This window comes from Embiotoca jacksoni, unplaced genomic scaffold (genome assembly GCF_022577435.1).
Source record: "Embiotoca jacksoni isolate LCO1_2020_lvr unplaced genomic scaffold, fEmbJac1.0.p SCAF_8, whole genome shotgun sequence".
Taxonomy (NCBI): domain Eukaryota; kingdom Metazoa; phylum Chordata; class Actinopteri; family Embiotocidae; genus Embiotoca; species Embiotoca jacksoni.
This window is the reverse complement of record NW_027185436.1, coordinates 19,738,536-19,757,937: the sequence shown is the minus strand read 5'-3', so window position 1 is coordinate 19,757,937 and position 19,402 is coordinate 19,738,536. Positions and strand designations below refer to the sequence as shown.

General features: G+C 41.7%; 1 protein-coding gene across 9 annotated transcripts in view; it reads left to right on the top strand.

The window, feature by feature from the left end:
• Positions 1-19,402, top strand: part of cabin1 (calcineurin binding protein 1) — a 41,183-nt gene that overhangs the window by 14,864 nt on the left and 6,917 nt on the right. For 5 of the 9 annotated variants that reach the window (XM_069139138.1, XM_069139141.1, XM_069139136.1 and 2 more), the window contains exons 28-35: positions 780-845; positions 1,630-1,809; positions 1,949-2,343; positions 3,522-3,635; positions 11,182-11,345; positions 11,433-11,529; positions 11,642-12,325; positions 14,543-14,617. In XM_069139138.1, the coding sequence (XP_068995239.1) occupies positions 780-845; positions 1,630-1,809; positions 1,949-2,343; positions 3,522-3,635; positions 11,182-11,345; positions 11,433-11,529; positions 11,642-12,325; positions 14,543-14,617 (1,775 nt within the window). The remainder of the gene's footprint in view (positions 1-779; positions 846-1,629; positions 1,810-1,948; positions 2,344-3,521; positions 3,636-11,181; positions 11,346-11,432; positions 11,530-11,641; positions 12,326-14,542; positions 14,618-19,402) is intronic. The other 4 variants (XM_069139144.1, XM_069139140.1, XM_069139139.1 and 1 more) reach the window with 2 other exon arrangements.

The following is a 19,402-nucleotide window of genomic DNA, read 5'->3' as shown; positions in this document are numbered from 1 at the left end:
CCACTAAATTGTCTGGTGTATCATATGGTCACATTTTATTTGAGTTTGGTGTGGGGAGTAATTTTACACAAAGTCAAACTCCTGGGAGATGATTCAAAATCTTGCGTGAGTCATGTTTGCTATTTTCCACTAATTGGATATAATTTCTAATTATGGCCAATTAGTGTAAAAATGCCAAGTCAGAAAGAATGTGGCTGTCCTGTTATTGGCACACAACTCCATGCACATTGCTGCTTGTAGGTGTCCAATCTCTTTGACTTGAGTCTGCTTAAATTGCATCAAGGTGATTAGACTTCAGGGCCTGATTCAGACATGCATTTATTTTTAATTTTTAATCATTTTTGGGAAAATACCTCCTTTGTGATCTCCAGTTGGATTTTTACAATTCATTTTCTCAGTACTTCAACACTACTTTAACAGTAGCCAGAGTGATTTCGTTTTTTTTTCTTCTTCTTTTGCTTTCAAGGAAATGCACACAGCTCTTTGTGTTTTTGCGGCAGCATTTTATTTATGTCACAGATTGTGGCTTTAATTTTCAGGCTCAGGAGGGAAACATTGATCTTCAAAAATAATATCAAAACACTTCCACTGCAAATTTTGTGTTTTCACAGAAAGAAATGTGTGTCTGAATCAGGTTCTGCATTTTCAAGGGGAGTGGCATTAAATCTGTACTCAGTTGTCAAGAAACTAAAGCTATTGCTGATCATCTTTTCTATAAATTTAGAGGTGCAATGTTTGCTTGATTATATTTTAAAACCAGCTCCCCGTATCTTCAACAGCCTCACCAGAGTTTGACCATGATTACTGCCTGCCCAGGGCTCCAATAAGGCTGACTTCCCTGAATGGTACTGCTCTTCAAACCCACCAAACATTTTTAAGAGGCTATATTTTGAAACCAAAATGAAAGTGCTGTCTTCTAGAATGCACTGAATACACAGCTGTCAGTTTACACAAATTTTACAGTACCGTAGTAACTTTGCTGTTGACTCATAACTGTAAATCGTTTGAAAAGCCCCATGTGTGCATTATTCTCTGAAATAGCAAACGCTTGTTGCCCTCTCGATTCTCATTTACAGTTCCCTGCCAAGGATTTTTTTCTTTTTTGCTGAGGCTGCAGAACATGGCAATTAAGAGGAATGCTGGCATTTTGTTTTTTGGACCCCTTACAAAACCAACCATCTCTCCTCTGTAACAACGTGTCATTAGTGATGCATTAATAGGGATTTGTGGCTCATGACTTATTTTTGTTTCATAATTTTATACACCCCCCACCCCCATTACTACAGGGATTTTTTTTTTTGGGGGGGGGCATTTTAAAACAAGCCACCAACCACCAGCTTGAAAAAGGCCGACACAGAATGCTATTATAATACCACAGATGTAGTCACACATCCTGAATAATTAGTTAAAATTTACACAGTACAGTAATTTTATTGACGAATTAAAGATCGTCCACCTAGAAAGTACAGTATAATCTTTTTTTTTTTTTTTTTTTTTAAGTTTGCAAAGCTTACTTTTTGGACAGAAATATGACATGTGTATTTACCCATGATGTCCTAAAAGTTATCTGTTTCTGTCTTTGGCCGTGCAACTGGCAGTTTAACCCATGTTTTTGTTTTGTTTTGGCAGAGCGCAGTCAGGACAGTGAGGTGGTGTTACTTTCTGACTCCAACTCCACTCAGGACGCCTTCACAGATCCCACCAGCTCACAAGATAGCAGCCACAAACCAGCCTCTGTGAAAGTCAGTTCCTCATCATCAGAAAGTACAACCCCCGTGAAGGATGGGCAGCCCACATGTGAGGACACAGGTATTCAGGACTGACTTGATTCATCTTTTTATGAATGTAATCATAAAAAGGTGCTGTCTTGTGTATATGCACCACTTTGTGCATTAAGACCTAATATGCAAAATCTGAAATCAAGTTTATAATTTGAATTTTACTTCAGCCTCACGTGGAGAGCATACCAGCATCCAGACAGAAGAGAAAGTCATCCAGGAGGAAGTAGAAATGGTGGTGGTGATAATCCCTGAGACTTCGACCCCCAAGGTTTCTGTTGATTCCTGTCCTCATCCTCTGCCCGTCCCAGCCACTCCTCCGAAGCCAGGCCCTTCTCAGCCGGCCACTCCTCAGACCCTGGCCAGCGAGGGCAAGAAGAAGCCCGAGCCCCCCGCCGAGGTGATCGAGGTGCCCAAAGCGCTGCCTGCAGAACGTGTGGATCAGAGACGGATGCTGGTGGAAATGTGTGTCCGTGCTCTCTTTCTTTCCCTCAGCCGCTTCCCTCAGCACTACAAGAGCCTCTACCGCCTGGCCTTCTTCTACACCAACAGCAAGACCCATCAGGTCAGTCCACCCCTGTTAAATGATGACACTACTCCATTCTCATTGCATTTCAAAGGCCAATTCATCCATTAAACCCAAGCCATACACCTATAATCAGTATCCCCTGCCATTAATTGTGACATTTACAAAAGGTGAGTCTTACCAAGAACGCCTACAATCTCCTCAAAAGGCACATGGATCTTTTGCATCGATTATTTCAGTGGCAAGTGTATCAAAGCTGCGATGCCTATGTCATAGTTTTTTTTTTTCTTGGGTTTTCTTGTGGACCTGAGCTCTGCAGTGATACACGAGTTGCTGAAACAGCCTGTGTTGGCTATAAGGCTCTGTGGGCAGAGGTGTGTGTGGGTGGTACCGCAGTGCTCGCTCAGCCAGTTTGGCACAGGGAGATTGTGTTGAGCTTTACTGTGATGGCAACCTTCTGTCAGCACTCTCAAAAGCAATTTCTTAATACATATATTCAGTAAGGGTGCATTGGACATGGAAAGGTTCTAGATTAGGTTTTGTGATATGCTCATTTGACCTCTATGTGCAGTTTTATAGTTTAATGGCTCCCGCCGGTAGTGTCTGCATAATTTTCTTTATTGGTAGTTGTCACAAGCACTAAAATAAAGTTCCGTGAAGAGCTTTTCTTTGTGGCTCAATTAATTTTGGAACAACTTTTGATTGAGGGAATAAGATTTCTCTCAGATTTGGCCTCCACTGGGGGTTTCAGCAGCTTGGATGAAAGCATATTTACCGCAGCAGTGTCTTGATGACAGAGTCACTTGATGTGATGCTGTTGACACAGGTTGCTTAGACGCCCTCACAACCTGACACATCCAGTGTTAAAAGCCTCTGTGCGCCGTTTTGTTCTCAGGAAAACTCACATCGACTGGCCTTTTTATCCTCCCTCCGAAGATGATAGGAGAGGGACATGTGATTTCACGCTATAGCCAGTGGGATTGTGAAGATAACATGAAGTGCCGTTAGCTTGTTATCTTTTCAAACAGGGCACTGGTATAGACACTGATTTGTGAGTCATCATGCTGTGAAGAGGTCTGCATATTCCTGATTGCAAATGATGGATTTCCTCATTAAGAATTCTGTTGTGTGGCTATGTGTGTATATTAAAAAAAAAAAAAAAAAGTATACAAATTTATGTGGGCTTCTTTCATTTATTTATTTATTTCCCAACACAGAATCTACAGTGGGCCAGAGATGTGTTGCTAGGAAGCAGTGTCCCATGGCAACAGCTGAAGCACATGCCAGCACAAGGACTTTTCTGTGAAAGAAACAAGACAAACCTGTTCAATGTAAGTCAGAGCTCAGCATGCACGCATGTTTTGTTCCTCATTTCATGTGTCAATATGTCACCACATATTGCGTATGGTTTGAAGATTCAGCATCATTAACTGGCATTCCATTACAGTAATCCTTCAAATTATTAAAATCTCGTGAACATTTTTATGTGCGGCAGAAGTAAAAACAACAAAAATCATTTCACGACTGTCTTGTGACATAAAAACCTGTTGATGTTTCTCAGACATTCAAGGCCAAAATTGCTTGAAGAATGAGCGTGTTGATGGAAATCCAGACATCCCTAAATTAATTGTGTAAATTCTGTATTATAATGAAATGGATTTATTATTATTATTATTATTATTATTATTGTTATTAACAACACTCAAAATTGTAGTGAGTGAGTACCTTTCAGGGTACTGGCAGATAAAGAGAAAAACTCCCCTGCTATAAATACACTCTAATTTATTCACTTTAATCTCAGATCTCTGGAACAACAGAGCAGAGTTCAGAAAGATGCTGTTTCAGGCTGTAGCACCTGTGGGTCCATATATTAGAAATAATTGAATATTAACTTGAAATGCCAGAGCAATGGTGGGACAGGTCTGATGTAAAGAATCCTGAAGAGTTATACAGTAGAGTGTGATTGTTTTTGTGGTATTGTACATCAGCTTTTATAACCCTGTTGATTTGCTGTGTACTGGTGGGGTTTTTTTGTTTTGTTTTTTGGTGTGAAGGCTGAAGTCTGCCTATATTGATAGACAGATGTAAAATGTCCCTCCTTTATAAAGTTTTGAAGTGAATGTTACATAAAAACAAAAGATGTAAAATAATAACGTTTTGCATACACACAGATACACCACTCATTGATATTTTGCCTTGCTGTAGAATACTAATGTGTCTGTTGCCTTATCACTATAAAATTCAGCCTGAGCATATAGTACATGTTAATGGCTAATGCAGACTCGTAGAGGAAGAACCTGTGAGGTACTGCGAGTCTTTTTCTGACATTTGTGTTTGCTGAGGGAATGACATATCACAGTCAGGTTTACCCTTTTCACACATGCTATTCCCATAAATCAATTGGATGCACCAAAATCAGCTCTACATGTGGATCTCTAGATACGAGCGCTACTATAATTGGAATCACACAGTGGGAGATTGTTGAATTATCTGCCTCTCAGAATTACAAGGTCTCTGTTGGGTTCCAGTGGAGGCGATTACCGTCTGAATCCTTCATCTGTTCTGCGTGTCGGTTTATTTACCTCTTTTCACTTGAAGCTCATTATATATATTTTCAACGTGTGCAGAAATTGGCTTACTTTTTGATTTGTTCCTTGTGTGACTTGTCAAAAGCCTTCAATGCTTTTGTTACAGAATAGACAATGTCATCTCAAGTCAGCACCTCATATCACTTAATTGTCAGGCATATTTCAGCAGTGCACATTATTTTGGACGTGGTTGATTGTGTGGGCTGTGGAGTCAATTGCCGAGTCCAGAAGGCTCCTGGTAACAGACCGTAGAAGCGATGTGCGCCAGGTCTGAGCTGGAGGAGAGCTCTGCTGCGCTCTGGCTCCCACTGGTTTCTCACAGAGCCCCTTCTGGAGGCAAACCTGCCACCATGGCATACCAACTGTTGGAGCTTTACTGTTCACTTTGAACCAAGCCCTCTCTCTCTCTCTGCTATAGGACAATGTAAACCTTTCTGAATGTGAATCAAACATGTCTGTTTGTCCTTGAGTCTATTGATTTTAGGGCAGTTATTACTTCATCAAAGTTACTGGAACCAAACCAACATGAAGGGTTTTCAACTTTCTCGTGGTTTTCACAAACGTAGATGACTGGGGAGGCGTTGTTTGACACACAGTTGTTGCCAGGTTAAAGTGGATTTAAACCAGAGCCCTTCAGGCCAGCTTCTTTAAGTCTATCTTCGCTCCAACAGCTGCAAATGAGCCTGAATAAGCACTCACTATCAATTATTACACGAGTGCATGAGAGCTGCCGCAAACTTACAAATAGTGTTGCCACATTCAATATGATTAAACAAAAAAAAAAAATCACATTGTGATAATGTCAGTATTCCGACTTGTTGTCGTAATGACTTGACAGTATGACATACAGTTCGTACATAACTTAAGCATCGTAACAACATAAATGGCCTAAAGCTGCTTTATTTTATACAGAATCTGAATCACACCATTGTTTCCAAACTAAAGAACTTTTTAGGGTTAGATCAGATTTAAGACAAACTGTTACGTATGTGCTGACATATGAAGCTGTAACATTTATTCTATTGCTGTGATATGGTCTTGAAATTAGTGGTAAAATATTTGTAAGTATTTCGTCATATTGTCAATTATATCGTTATGGCAGAAATACCCTGAAATATCGTGGTGTTATTTTAGGGCCATATCGCTCGCCCCTAGATCGCATCAAACATGTGGCGTGACCCGTGGCACCTTGATGACAGAGGGACCTGACTCTCAGCGGAGTGCACACCTCACTGAGCCTGTTGGTGAATACTAAGTTCCCTAATGTAGGTCATGATGCCCTACTTCTGGCTTTGGCTGGGTTACATTAACTGGGGCCTGCATAAAGTAACCTACATACTGCTGTAAAGAAATGATCCAGATGACTGTGTTGCATAATTTATCGGTGTGGTTGTCAGCACGAGTGATTTCTGGGTGGACCAGCTCGTTTTTTCCTTCAATAATGAAGACATAGTATTTATGTAGTTGTTATTAAATTGATGATGTAGATCCAGTCAAGATTGTTATTTCCACAGTTACAGATGGACCGATAATTCATATTGCAATATGCTTAGGTACCGTACAATCTACGCTCTATTGATACATTATTGATACCCTGACATCTGTATTATGAGACTTCATGCTGTGATAGTGAGGCAGTGTTTCCTCCTTTGACTGCAATCATCTTGACGCTGATTTGTTCCTCTGCATGACTGTGTGACGGTTTAATGATGACACGTATGTTTGTAATCCAGCGTGCGTGGGCTCAGACTCTCTCTTCTCTACTTAATACTTTGTTTCAGCTGCTTGTAATCAAGCTTAAAATTGTTTACAAAATATGATACTTGCTTGATTTATTTACTATTTATTTACTACCTCTGACATACATTGAATGGTATGGAAAGTGCAAAGTCACCTTGTGTTTTAATAATGTCAGCATTACAGGCAAGTTCTTATAATAGAATTATTCTCAGCCCTTATAACACAATATCAAGGCTGAATCTAAAGGCAGTGGTTGTAACGCTGCTTCGATAGCAAACCCCTCTCGCTGCTCAGGACTACTGTTGAACAGTCGTGAGGAGTCCCTGTTACCTCCTTCCTCCACCCAGCCTGTCACACACCACACACATATATACACACACACACACACACACACACACACGCACATACACACACACACACACACACACACACACACACACACACACACGCACATACATCTTGCTTACATATTCTTCCACCCACTCACATGCTCACTCCTCTACGATGCTCCAGAGAAAATGGATGTCCTTGTTGCTAGATTTCAGACAATTGTAAATCCTTTCAGGTCTCGTAACTTTTCCAAGAACGTGTTTTTGAACCGATGCCGTCTTTTCAGAAGAGGAATTCATACTTGATTCGACTGCTTGAATATAACTTTGCTTAAAGGTAGACCTCAATGTCTTGTTATATTAGGCCAGCATAGTCTTCTGGGGAACAGCTACACTTACATTACTTGTTTCAGTTTGATGTATGACTCAAAGGTTTGTGTGTTCAGCTGTGCAATGTGCTGTAGGTGGAGCCTCACACAGGAGAACCTTGTTTTCTTTTTTTGAGGAGGAGGAGGAGAAAGGGTATTGGTCCAATGAATACATTTTGTAGAAGTTGATGTTTGGATTTGCATGGTGGAGGTTTAACTTTGGCTGCCAGTATGTTTTCCACTACCGTCCTCTGCTCTGTAATTGGTTTAGCTTGATATTTTTCAGCAGTTTTTTCTTTCTCTCAGGCACTCACAACAGGAAGCAGAAAAAACAAGGTGTGTTTGCTTATTATGTTTTTGGCGGCCAGCTGGAGAAACACGACCAGAGTTGAGGAAAAGAAGAAGGTGAGGGCTTTCTTCAGTGTACTGCTGGTTCATTAAGGAAATGTGTGCACGCCACACAATCTGTTCAGGCAGCACAGCACCCTCTGTTTTCTGAGGCGAATGGGGACTTCAGTCAGACAAATCTTGTGTCTTTTCTCTTAGGTTTTGTGCCTCTTTTTCCATATCGGTCTGTGATGCATCCCATCACACTGATGAGGACGTGCTGAATTCATTTTCAGACAGTTTATGTTCTCTTGTTCTTTTCCTGTTGCTCCGTCTTCAGGGTGATCACGCTCTACCCCTCCCCCTGGCTCTCTTTTTCACTCTACTCATCTCCTCTCTCTGTTACACTCGCTCTGTTTCCTCATTACTCTCTCTTTCTTTCTCTCTCTCTCTCTCTCTCTCTCTCTCTCTCTCTCTCTCTCTCTCGCTCTCTCACTCCTCTGTTTTTGTGTGTACTGTGTGGGTGTGCACTAATGGGCGGGAGTTTCTGCACTAGCCTCTGATTGGCTGGCGGAGGTCTACAGGGATTGGCTGTACTCTGTGTATAGTGGGAGAGAAAGGAAGAGAGGAGGAGGGTGGTGGTGGTGGTGGGGGGGGGGGACTCCAGCAGGCTGGGGTCAGGGGAGAGCGGAGCTAGAGTGCGTGGGTGTTTTTGTTTTGAGATGGCAGGGTTTGAAATCAGGAGAGGAACGAGTCAGCTTGTCTGTCAGTGGCACACTGAGTTTATATGCCCTGACTCTGTCTCTGTTTCTCCTCTTGCCAAAGCAGCTGCCATTCTTGTTCTCTATTCCTGTTTTGCCATGTGCAGCCGTGCTTCCCTCCTCTGCTCTCCTGCAGCTCTCGCTGCCCTAGCACCCAAATGCAGCCCACCCCTTGCTCTCTGAGCGTGAGCCTCTTTCAGGGTGGAGGCGCTGCCAGGGCTGCTGGTGCTGCTACCGCCAGCAGGAAACTGTCCAAAAGAATAAGAATACTAGCACAGGCGCTGTGGAGTAGCTTTCTTTGGTGATGGTGAGTTTGCTTTCTCTCTTTCCTTTTGACAAAATGAAGCGCAAATTCATGTCCATGAGGGCTTCGAGGGGAGTCTTTTTAAATCTGTGGTTCTTCTGTAGAAGCAAACAGAGCTAGAAAAGTAAAGCTCTTTAAGTACTCGTCCACAGAGTCTTGATTTCTGCATGATAGGAACACTAATATAGAGAAGAATGTGGGCAGATATAAAATTACACCAACCACCTGCCCAATGCTGGTAGCAGCAGCAGCAGGTAACCAACCATCTTGGATATTTTTTTTTCTGCATTTTACTATCTAAAGTTGGAGTTGTCTACAATAGTAATATAGTGAAACTGTAGTTACTGGTAAGATGCAGATGACTGCTGGTTGCTACAATACACAGCCACACTCTGTGCAACTTTCCTGGTGTTTATACTGTTGGCCTGTCCCTTTCCTTTCATCGATGGCATGTTAAGACATGAGTAGATGAAGTAGATAAGACAACAGGTCGAGGGTTTTCTTTTATATGTTGTTCAGCACACAGACAGCATTTTGTTTTGGCTTTCACTTAAGAAAGCCCTTGTTGTCCATCTTCTTTTGGGCCCTTTTCTCACACAAAAAGGCAAAAGCACCACTTTATGTTGCTGTTTTTAAATACTTGAAATAGTAACTTTATCCTGTAGTCTAATGTTTCTCCCCACTCTATACAACTAAGCCAAGAAGTGCTTGTAAACATGAATATAGTTTGAAGATGATCAGATTCCTTTTGTAGAAAAGGACTCTCATTGTATTATCCCTCGTTCATCGCTTGTTTGCTGGGCATCTTAATCTCTGATTCTTGCGTGATGCATTGGCCACATCTGTGCCAAAGCTCTCGCTCCAGATATCGAGCACTACTCATATTTTCTGACACAAAAAAGGGAAAAAAAAAGATGCTTAAAATTATTGCAGTTAAAGTCTTACAAATCTGCTTTAGCTGTTGTGCTGCAGAGTAATCTGTGTAAAGCCATGGCTCTGCTTTCCCTAAACAGATTTACTATGGTTGGATGCTTCTATGATGGAGAACAACTCTCCTCCATTAGAGATGCTTTTCTAAGTGAGCAGAAGCCACCCCCTCATCAGACCTGTCCCATTCCTGTCGGAGGCTTTTCGTAATCTGTGCATTGAAAGGTTAAAACCTTCCCAAGCCCTGACTGATTGCGTCATATTATAATAATAATAATAATAATAATAATAATAAATCTTCTTGTTTTCAACACAGGCATTGGAGCCATATTTGCATTGTGTTCATTCCATTGGTTCGAATTTGTCCATCCATATGGACTAAAGATTAAAATGGCCCTAATGTTTTAGGGTTTGTGAAAAAAACAATAAAAAAAAAAAAAAAAAAAAAAAGCTTTAAAACTAAAGATATGTATTGTCTGGGATGAATCTCTACGTTCTATTTTGGATGACCAGATTTGACACTTTCTCAGTTAGAAAGCGGCAAGTCACATCCTTAGGAATATGCTTTGTTTTGATAGGTTTATTTAGCTTTTCTTTCCTGCTTTGATCCTCTTCAGTGGCTTTGAAAATGTTATCTGACAATTCGGAGCAGTCTGTTAGGAGGAGCACCGCAGCAGCCGATAGAGCCATCTCATTTGTTGTGCTCCATGGTGATACGGTCATCTTTGTTTAGCCTCACACACATTTTCTCTAGCTGTACTCCATGCCATGTGCTCTATGGCTGCAGCCTGTGTGCTTCCTAGGCCACCATCTGCACTCGCATCAGTGGCTTCAGAGTGCAGAACCTCACCTCGGTTTACCTGCTGAGAGGACATGTGCTCGCTTAAAAAGGTGGGCTCCTCCATCAAAAAAACATCTCATCACGCTCTCTGCAAAGGAGGGCAGTGTTTGTTGGCAGCTCGTCTGCTGGTCTGTTACATGGCTTGGACAGAACCGAGCACTAATGAGGCTGCCTATCATGTGTACCCAGAGAGAACGCGCCCCCCAATCCTTCCCTCCCACCTCCTACATGGCCAGCTAGTCCGAAAGATCTCTCCTGCAGCCTTTCCATCCCCTCATTAGGGCTTTCTTCTTTGAATGCCATGTGTTTCTTTCAAATTAATTCCTCTTGCTTTTTCCTGCACTTTCCTTCCTTCCAGTGTTTCCATGTCTCCCTGTTAATTGTTTCCATGTTTCATACACTCCACAAACCTTTCAAAACTCACAGCAGCAGCACAGGGCAGTGATGAAAACAGAATTTTTGAGAATTTCCCCTAATGAAATTGTTGGGATGTTGACAAGTTACATGCTGGCACCTCCTCCTCGAGACCATTTGGCCTCCTTGATCAGTTTCGACAGATGTTCCGTGACTGCAGCATGTCTGCTACTACGACTGCTAATAATAATAATAATGATAATGATGATAATATTAGTAACAATAACAATGTTTGTGATTCTTGTTTGTTTGTTGTTGTGTCTCCTTGTCCCCTCCAGGGCATCTGGCGTATTCCAGTAGATGAGATTGATCGCCCGGGAAGTTTTGCATCTCATATGAACCGATCCATTGTTCTTTTGCTGGAGGTGCTGTCTCAGCTTAAGGATCACGATACTCTGCTGAAAGTCTCTTTCATGCTGCAGAGAACCCCTGACCAGGGAAAGTAAGGACCAACTTTGTATTCAAAATTCCTGTTTCTGTTATGTATTACATATTTGTCCCATGACATCTTTCCCTCTTTTCCATGTAGGAAGTATTTACGGGATGTTGATCGCCAGGTTTTGGCCAAGAGAGCATTTTTCCTAAATGTGAAAGTCCTGGAGGACAATCTGAACAGTCTCACAGGGGTAAGGAGGCACAATCCACCATGTAAACACACAAAGCGTAGTGAGCCGCTGAGTGTTGTAGATGTCTGTCGTGCACCCACTTGGTGTTTTGACAGATTCTCTTCTCTTTCAGGTGTCTGAGCAGCTTCACAAAGCGCCTGCGCCCTCCATGGGGGAGATGACCACAACGGACACATCCAACAGGCCCAGTTCAGAGGACAGCAAGCATGCACTGCCTAAGAAGCCTGGACTCACAGAGGGAGCCTGTGCCGCTAACACAGGGCCCAGGGAAGTCTCCCAGGCACAATTCACCCCACTACCACCATCTACAGATAAAGGGAGTAAGGTTCAGGAGGGCTACCCTGGGAAGGTGGAGACTGCTGGAAATGAGGGGCACAAACCAGGGTCAGAGGAACCCATGGAGATGGACACTGGCCACTGGAGGAAGCCCTCTAATACCACAGATTCTCAGGGTAACCAAACAGTGGCTGAGACCTCTCTGAGTGGCATGGAGCCGCAGCAGAAAGTGACTGACAGCAGCCGGACACCAGAGCTGTCTCTAGAGGAACTAAGTATCAGTTCCAGACAGCAGCAGCTTCAAGCAGCGGCCCCCAAGGTCTCTGTGGCAGCCAGCGGGACTGATCAGGGGCTACTACGAAAGCCAAACAGAAAAAGGAAGCTTCTAGAGGATGTGGAGTCCGGAAAAACCCTTTTGCTCGATGCCTACAGGGTTTGGCAGCAAGGCCAGAAAGTCATGACCTACGACCTGGGACGCATTGAGAAGATCATGTCAGAGACTTATATGCTTATAAAACAGGTAAACCTCTTCAAGACGTGCCCCAACAGATTCCTCTGCTGTGCACACACGGATAGCATCACATTTGAATATATTTTGCAAAGTCATGCATTCTTGATATGTACTCCTAAAAATAATTCAAATTTGGGAAAACCCCCCCTACGAACTGAATTAGAAACACAACGCCCACTGCAGTAAAGGGACTTTCCCTCCTTTCAGTTTCAAGCACCGACAAATTTAGTTCAACATGTGGTTTTTACTCTCAGTAACCCACATTAAACCCCTGTGACTTTGGGCTTTTTCCTGTTACTCCTGAAACTGGTCAGTGACTTGAAATGCAGCTCTGCTGGGTATTTTTAAGATGAGGTGTTTTTTTTATGTGAATCAAACGAGTAGTTGAGGATCCACAGTGGATCAGTCAGTGCAGATTTATTGTTTTCGATTAAACTTGTCAAATTTTTAAACTGCATTCCTGCAATTTCTAAATTGCAATGATTAGATTTTGATTCAAGGTCCGCATGCAAATACTTGATTGTTTGCTAATTTCCAAGTCAACCTGGTTGTTAATTTAATGGCAGTAGAACTGAAAAAAAACGTGTTGCTGCCAATACAGAGACTAAAGTTTGTTTTTAATTTTAAGACTATTATAAAATGATGGACTTCTGTCTATCAAGCAATTAATATGTATTCACATTTTTAGTTATTTACGTGAACACACTGCTAGTTCATAGTAGAAGATTGCTGTTTGAGAATTTTAAACTGTATAGATGAAATAAGAAAGCGGTGAGGCTGGCATTTAGTTTTTTGGTTTTCAGGTTGTTTGATTGCAGGGAGCAAAGTTTTTTTTTTTTCGTGTGCTCTTAAAGAAACAACAAAGAGAATATTTTCTCTGAACAACCCCTAAGAGAAAGTAGCCAGAGCCAGCCACAACATGTTTCCTGTCACCGAACAAGTTATGCAATTCATATGCATGGAAATTTTCCAAAAGCATCTTCTTTGTACGTACTTGCATAAACTGCAGATGCTTTGTGGTTTTGTAGTCTGCTGCAGTGCTCAGCTGCGCATAGTCGCACTTTAAATCTGTACCTTGCAACGCATTCATTCTTGTTCATTTTAATGTCGTACCTTCTGCATATTGCAGTCAGATCATTTTCTTTCAGCTCACTCCGATGGTGGCAAAACAAAGACGTACTAAAGTGTGTGATGTAGACTGGCAGAGCATTTCCTACTATACAGTGTTTCAATTTGACAAGTACAGAATAAAAGGCTGCTGTTTGCCTATAAAGAGGCTCTGCTACGCATCAACGTGTGAGCAGCCCTTCCACATTTCACATCCCAGGGCAGTGCTTCAGAGTGGGTTCAGATGACAGCTCTCGGGTGTTATCAAGCACAGTCTGTTAATGACAGTGTAGCAGATCTCTGGAAGGCCATGTTGGTCGTCCAGACACTCCTTAAAGCTCCTCCATCTGTACCCTGATACTGAGCCAGTCAGATACATTTATTTTTGGGAATAATAACATCAATGTTAAAAGGCGATTGAAGTCAAAATTGTGAAGGGTTTTATTTTAGGGAAATGTGATGTCTTGTTGAAAGTTGCCTCATTCTAATAGCAAATAATATTTCTGCAAAGTCTTCAGTGGCAACTGTGTGTGGTCTCACTAGGAATGTTTGCAGGGAGCGAGACATGAAAGCAGAGGGTTGTCCTCGGTGATGCGCTGGAGCTTGACTCAGTCTGTTTAACAATTGGCATACTTTGAAAACTCGATATGAGGATGCTGTAAAACCCCTCCCTTCGGAGGTCCCTGAACCGCTGCAGACATGGTGCTGGAGGGAGCATGGCAATAATCTTGTTCACACAGCTGTTAAGTGTGTAGTGTTGTGCTGTAGCTAAGTTCGCCAACTCCCACACAGTCAGCAGCTGAACTGGGCCTTAATGTGGACCTTTCTTTACTTGTGCTAATGATCAGAGGCAGAAGAAATCCTACATGCTCTGAAACGGACTCAGATTAACTTGCTGTTGGTTTGGCATTGGTGCGTAGGGAGTAATTGAAATCTTATGTATTGAGGACAGGTCACCTCAGAAATTGCCGTAGTAAATTTATTGTTCTGGTGTTTTCTGAGGCGATTATACTTCCTGGATGTGTGAAGAACTTGAAGCTGTGGAATATTAGCATCTGTAGATCCAACACGTTGTTCTGCCCTAATAATGTTCTCACTCCGCCTGTTCTCCTCTCACAGGTTGACGAGGATGTAGCTCTGGACCAAGCTGTGAAGTTCTGCCAGATACAGTTGGCCACATCTGCCCAAAGACAGGTAAAGCTGTATAACTCAATATGTTCATCTGCCGTCTTTCTTCTACTTCTACAGTTTCTCTTCCCTGTGCATCGTAGCTCATTCTGTGGTGTGCAATTAGCTATACTCTGCATTTTTCTGGGTTACACTACCTATTTGTTTCTTCCATCTTTGCCCAAGTGGATGCCATTGGCCTTGCAATGTAGATCACTGATAATTTAAAGGTCCTATATTTTACACTTTTCTGGTGTTTTATGTGGTCTTGATATCCCCTAAGAAGATATTTTGTGGTTTAAAGCACCAACATTCATCTAAATATAGTTTTACATTGCCTCTCTTCAGCATTCAAGCGCAGGCTGTTTTTTTTTTTTTGCTTAAGTCTTCAAATTATATTGATATCAATGACCCCCTCTTCTGATTGGCTGAGTCTTTTCGAAGTGGCACACGCCCAGGCCGACCACAGGTTTTCTTCGGTCTTAAAGCTTGCTAGACTCATAACAGAAAGATCGCTCTGTTTTCTGCCACATAAAAGGTTGGACAGTGGGCTGTGAGTTTGAACATATTACATGACCCTAAGTTTGTGACATCACAAACTTGAGGATGTTCAAATAGCATAGTTGCTGAATATGGGCTGTGTGCATTTCTACGTGGAGTATTTTCACACTTTCACGGTATTTGTATAGCCCCGAGACCTGCTTTATAATCCCAAAAAAGAATGGAAATCTGAATTTATATTTGACCTTTAAGACATTCTTCAAAAAAAAAAGTTTATCACAGCAGGAGGTGGGCAGGATTTTAAAGACTTAACAAACATTTTTTCTAAAGAAAAAAAATGTCTCGCCATGAAATTTTTTATTACGCTAGGAAATAGTGTAATCAAGCGTATAATTTCTGATAAACTTCAGCCATCTTGGTACTTAACTGACACACTCAGTATTTCACGCTTGTCTGCAGCACACTTTGCTTTCCCAGCAAAGCTAAAACCTTCTATCGGAGTTGTCCTGGTGTACATCCCACCCATCTGCAAAACCAAAAGAGTTAAATGCTGTTTTTACTTTTCTGTTATTTAGCCCACAATAGCAAGTTTAGGGATATATGTTATGTGTTGTATGTGGGGATAAATATGCAGCATCTATAGTAAAGTGTGCTAAACTGATGACTAACTTGGTAAATCCCAGATTTCAAGTCTGTCCTGCTTCAGCCTGCCAGAACTAAATTTAGTGTCCTCACTCAGTAGTTGCCAAACTTATCATCATTTCCAGCTTAGCAGTGGTATGCATGTTGCTAATTTTCACGGACAACATGTATATGATTTTCAAGGCAAAGTGACAGAAGGAAGTATCTAAACACATTAAATACATACGTCCCCAGCATTCACATTACTCATTGAATCAGTAGTGTCTCTGCCTCATTCTGTGTCGGTGTCTCGTCCTGCCTCTCATCCTTCTCCTGCCCACACAGTCATCAAGGGTCTCTTCTGCCCACATCCTGTTGTCACGGAGATGTTCCCTGAACCTCAGGCTCATGAGAAGTTGTTGTGGGCAAAATAAATTTGTTTTCCTAGTTCAGTGATCACACCATCTTATTTTCTCCGTGATTGTTTTTGTTGTCACTTTTGTTTGTATTGGTCTTTTCATTGGTTTGTCCAATTTTCACGCAGCATTTGACATAGCGATGATGGTGGCACGGAGCTACAAGTCATATTACTGAAATGTGTGAAAACCGGGTCGATATTAAAGTCTTATACTTAAACATTGCACGGGCATATTTTGACATCAGTTCTGTTTTTATTTACATATGTAAAACTTGATAATATCTTACTGTATGCTCTGTGACTTTAGCAGTTGTTTTAAGTATGGTGTCTTATATTTTTTCAAATTAATTTATATTCCCAAGCAATCATGCTTTACCCTAAAATCAACTAAATATTATTAAAACAGTTTCAGAACAGATTACTCTCTGCAGAGTCAGCTAAATGTTAAAAACACTTGAATAGAAGAGTTTATATTCCTAAATTATATTACATTTATATTCCTAAATTATTAGGGCCCGAGCACCAATGGTGTGAAAGCCCTATTGTTATACAAGGAATTAATTTTATTTTCGGTCCTTGTTCTTACAAATGAATTGCCTTTATGGAGGCTTTATCGTATTCAAAAACTCATGAAAGTTGATACACGCGTCTCCCGGCGAAAAATTTCGTATTCTAGTGGAGTCGCGAGTGGGCGTGGCCAAATGGCTCGCTCGCACCACCTAAAGAGATGCCCCGGCAGTAACATTTTCCATACATGCACGAATTTTGGTGGACATGTGTATCACACCAAGACGTACAAAAAAGTTCCATTATACCATTACGTCAACTCAACAGGAAGTCCACCATTTTGAATTTAGCCACCATTTTTGGCGAGTCGCACATGGCGTACTTTAACCAACTCCTAGGGATTTTGTCAGACTGACTTGAAATTTTTCCTGTGCACTATTAACATGTTTGGAATTAAAAGTTGTTAAGAATTTGTTTTCTAATTTGTTTTCATACTTTCACCTGCTACGTCGAGCTGGTTGATCACATAAACCTAAATTCGGGTGAGAATAGCCTAAACATGTGGTTGATGATATATTGAGAATTCCGTTCGATTTTGTCAAAGGGCGTCGCCATTGCGATGCGGCAAAGTTAGATTTTTTTCGCTGTGACACAGGAAGTCGATTTTTACGGTCAAAGGATGCTTGGTACCTCATGAAAAGTGGCACATGCATTCGGCGTGGTGAGACGACACATCTGATGTGTTTTGCGAGTGGGTGTGGCCAAATGGCTTGCATAAACTGCAGCCCCAGCATCTAGTTTCACCTACGGTGGTGTGAAAAAGTGTTTGCCCCCCCCCCGTCCTGATTTCTTATTTTTTTGCATGTTTGTCACTTAAATGTTTCAGATCATCAAACAAATTTAAATATTAGTCAAAGATAACACAAGTAAGCACAAAAGGCAGTTTTTAAATGAAGGTTTTTATTATTAAGGGAGAAGAAAAATACAAACCCACATGGCCCTGTGTGGGTTTGGATTTTTTTTTTTTCTCCCTTAATAATAAAAACCTTCATTTAAAAACTGCATTTTGTGTTTACTTGTGTTATTTTTGACTAATATTTAAATTTGTTTGATGATCTGAAACATTTAAGTGACAAACATGCAAAAAAAAAAAAGAAATCAGGAAGGGGGCAAACACTTTTTCACCACTGTACATGCAGCAACATTTTTGGATATGTGTATCACATCAAGATGTACAAAAAAGTGTCTTTGCATCATGAATTTGTTTTCGTCGATCGGTGTGCCCGTGGCGTGGCGGCCATTTTGAGCATCTCGTCATGAAACTACAAGTGATTGTAACTTTTATGTACATATTCCGATCTTCCTCAAACATTACATCTTTGATAACAGTCCCGCCCCGCCCCGACCCGCAGGCTCCCCACCGTGCGAGGGCCCACATATCACTGCTTGCGGTTTTAATTTTGTAATTGTTATGGTTGAGGCATACGAACCAGAAAATACAATTGTTTTAATTTGAGTACAAGTAAAAGCTTGTACATGAAGTCTTAATGATACACAATCAGGTCCTTATAATCGTCAGGTATATTTTGAATTGTTCGCACTAATGATGATGAACCTGCACGTGGTGGGTAGTGTTCTTGTATGCCCGACATGTGAACAGGAAGGGTGCCTCTGCATGAAAGCTCATTCTGGCGTCGTTTGTAACTGCTGTTTATGTGTAATTATGGGGCCACCAGCTCACATCGTGGTTGGCACTTGTATTCGGTGAGTAACGGAGACCTCAGCTCGGGGACGTTAAGACATTCTTGGCTGCTCCTTACAGATTCACACTTTTCCTTCAAGCCCCCACAAGTGCGGGGAGAGATGTGCTCATATAGAGCTGCTGAGCTGGAAAATCAGCCGTGTTGTGCTCGGTGTATTGTTTGTTCTCTGCGAGATGCCATATCAGGAGACAAGTACAAATCCTACTGTCACACATTGAAAGTTTTAGTTTTTTACACTCCTCGATGTGGGATAGATGCTTTAGTTCTTGGAGAGACTGCTTCATTAAAAAACACTCCGGTCCTGTATTTCAGCAGAATATAAAGGTTTTACTCGATGGATCAGGGTATTTGCTTCACAGCGGAGCTCCAGTGTCACTCCCTTTTCAGCAGGCAATTTAATTAAAATGTTTGGCTGGCCGGGCTTTCAGTTGTGCTGGAAAGATGACCAAACCTGTACACCACATCTACGGCTGCTCTAATCTGATTTAAAGCCCAATCTCGATAATTGCAAAGAACCATCTTTCAGTTCACATGGTTGGACGTCTGTTTGGCCGGCAGTCTCACCACACAGCAACACTCGAGGAATCTCCGTGCTGGCTGAATGCAATGTGCTGCTATTTTCTCAGGTACAGTGTTTTTATGATGCGTACAGTCCAGCTGACTTGGTGATGTCTTTGTTGGTGATGTTTGATTCATGAGATATGAATCATCAAAGCTGGCTGTTGGAGATAGTTCCCGTTTGAAGCTGCTGTGGCGCTTTGCGTTAGGCTGAAGGATCTATTGCGGTCTAACGTTTTGGAAGGCTACTCTGTTTGTTTGATTTGCTCGTGCTCTGCTGTGTGAATCCCGCAGGGAGCTTCATCTCACGCTGCTTTGATTCAGAGCACAATTTGGCTTCATCTCCCAGCAGACAGCTGCAGAAAAAATTACATGAGAGCTCTGTTATTGCCAAAGTATCTTGTGCTAACATACTGCATGTGTCAAAAGGCAGCTTGTGATGAC